General features: G+C 38.8%; 1 protein-coding gene across 1 annotated transcript; it reads left to right on the plus strand.

Moving 5' to 3' along the window:
- Positions 1–258: 258 nt before the first annotated feature.
- On the plus strand, positions 259–2,650 carry LOC121964631 (maspardin-like; the record flags this gene model as incomplete). Its single annotated transcript, XM_042514832.1, has 4 exons — positions 259–495; positions 1,740–1,820; positions 2,317–2,462; positions 2,542–2,650. Coding segments are annotated over 4 exons (573 nt in total), but the record flags the coding sequence as incomplete, so codon positions are not given.
- Positions 2,651–2,721: the final 71 nt, after the last annotated feature.

Genomic DNA, 2,721 nt, shown 5'->3' on the forward strand with positions numbered 1-2,721 from the left:
ATAAATGAAGGTGTCGGAAATCTTAGTGTTTTCTGTTGCATAACAGTAACACCCCTGTGTAAGTGTGTGCATTTGAACTGTTTGATCATTCTGTGGAGCACAGTTCAAATTCACTCTTTAAATGTAAGGATTTAGAAAAAAAATGCATGTATTTGCTACAGGCCACATAAACTTGGACTATACTGCAGGAGTCGTGTGAGAGTTTGTAAATGAATGTTTTTAATAAAGTCTTGCTGTTGTTAAACGTGGTTACTCCAGTTCATCAAGAGTTTTGTCTGGTTTTGGATTCTGCGGGATGTAATTTTCTCACCTTTGCGTCTTTGTCTCCACCAGATTATCGTTGACGATGATGACAGTAAGGTGTGGTCGCTGTATGACGCCGGCCCGAAGAGCATCAGGTGTCCCATCATCTTCCTCCCTCCGGTCAGCGGGACGGCTGAGGTGTTCTTCCAGCAGGTGTTAGCTCTGACCGGCTGGGGCTACAGAGTCATCTCGGTGAGCTCAAAACACACCGCAGCTTCGGCTTTTTGCTTTATTTAAACTTCTTTTTTTCAGATTAATCTGCACATTTTCTTGATTAATCTTATTTTTATCCCTTGGAAACCTTCGTAAATTGGCCTGATTTCTTTCAGAAATATGGGAAGAAGGCAATGAGCGGCTTACGAGGGAATGATCCAGAAGTAATGAAGATCTTAGTTAAAAAGTACAAGACAATTGCCTGAAAATTAGCACCCCCGTTCAACAAACAAAGAAAAAAAGGTTTAGTTTAAAAAAGAAACCACATGGAAATGACTTGAATTTTTTTTAAGAATTATTCCACACAATAATTTAAAATAGATAATTCTGATAATTAGAAGTATAATTCTCTGGAAATTTTTCCTTTGCTTTTAAAGGAAATCATTTTCTAAATCTACTAAATTCTTGCAGTTTGTGAGACATTTCTTGCCACGTTGCTCATTGCCTTTTTTCTCCATGCTTCTAAAATAAACTATTTTGAAAAGGTTTAAATAATTGTAAAAGGCTTGTAATTGCATATTTAGGGTCCCAAAAACCAGTCATAACATTTCTAGGAAGTCCTTTATTCCCAAAGCCATGCAGCCAGTCAACAAACAGAATAACTGTGTTTGGGAAAAGTACTTTTTTGTAGGATATGCTCTCCTTTATTATTTATTTATATTGATTTCATTTTTTAAAAAATCTGTTTGCACCATTGTGTCTTGTATATTGTACATTTGTGCATTTTTAATGTTATTGTTTTATGTGTTTGTATGTACCTTTGCTGTGTTTGAGTGAAGCCAGAGACAAATTTCCTCCGAGGTGGACAATAAAGTCTCTTTATCGCTACCTATCTAACAGGAGAGTGATAAAGATTCAGGTTTCAGAGGGTTAATATTGTCAATAATAAGTTTGAAAACAGTGAAAAAATTATTTTTTTTAGTTTTTCAAGGTCACGTCTTCAAATGACTTGTTCAAAATACCCTGATAGAAAACAGAGAATAATTCTGGTGCACTGGAGGAACAGACACAGCGTCTGTTTGTCAAACATGTGAGACAGAGTCTGTAAATGTGTAAATGTCTGGTCTAAATCCCAAATGTGACAGAGACCTGATGTTGCTCTGTCTGGTCCTGATCTAAAGTTAAAAGTGAAAAGTTTTGTCATCTACTGTGAGACTGTAAACCCTGACTCCCCTGGTTATAACTCCAACATAACTCTTGTTTCCTGTCTTTGTGGTTTCCAGCTGCAGTATCCGGTGTACTGGGATCTCATGGAGTTCTGTGACGGCTTCAGGAAGCTTCTCGATCACCTGCAGTTGGACAAAGTAAGGCTGTTTCTTTTCTTAAGCTTCAGAGCTGAGCGTGTCTTTGTAAAACAGGATGAATTTGGTCTGAAGGGTGTGACTGTCTCTGTGGGTGTCAGTCAGGAGACGAGACTCAGCTTTTCCTGTCAAGTTTCTACAATATAAGAACCATATTCAACACCTTTTGTGAATTTTCACTCTCTTTCTCTTTTTCTCCTGCTTTCATCATTGTAGCTGATATAAAAAAAGTAAACATGTTTGCATATGTCTGGAGCTGTACATTATTATCAATGTAGCCCAAAGTCCAGGAGGAAAGATGTCAGCCACCGTCAGGATATAAACACACTTATTTGGCGATTATTTTGGTTATTTGGCCAGAGAACAGGAGAGTGTTAAAAAGTGATTTTTTAAAAATGATCTGGTTGATTGTAAGTTTTTTGGGTGGGAGAGTAGAGGAGCAGCAACATCGAGACACACGTTGTATCTAATAACGCTCTTCTGTGCCTCAAACCTTCAGGTCCATGTGTTCGGGGCGTCCCTGGGAGGATTCTTGGCTCAGAAGTTTGCAGAGTACACACACAAGTCTCCGCGCGTGCACTCACTGATACTGTGTAATTCATTCAGTGATACCTCCATCTTTAATCAGACGTGGACAGCCAACAGGTGGTTTTCAGCGATTCCATCACAGACTTTCCTTTAACCTTTGCACTCATTAATGTTTCGTCTCCGTGCTCCTCCTCAGTTTCTGGTTGATGCCGGCGTTCATGCTGAAGAAGATTGTTCTGGGGAACTTTGCTAAAGGACCTGTGGATCCTAAAATGGCAGATGCTATCGACTTCATGGTCGACAGGGTGAGCTGAATGATGAGCTTTTAGGGTTGCAAATCTTAAGCATTTCCTTAATTTATTATTGGTACAATCAA

This window comes from Plectropomus leopardus, unplaced genomic scaffold (assembly GCF_008729295.1).
Source record: "Plectropomus leopardus isolate mb unplaced genomic scaffold, YSFRI_Pleo_2.0 unplaced_scaffold16482, whole genome shotgun sequence".
Lineage (NCBI taxonomy): Eukaryota > Metazoa > Chordata > Actinopteri > Perciformes > Serranidae > Plectropomus > Plectropomus leopardus.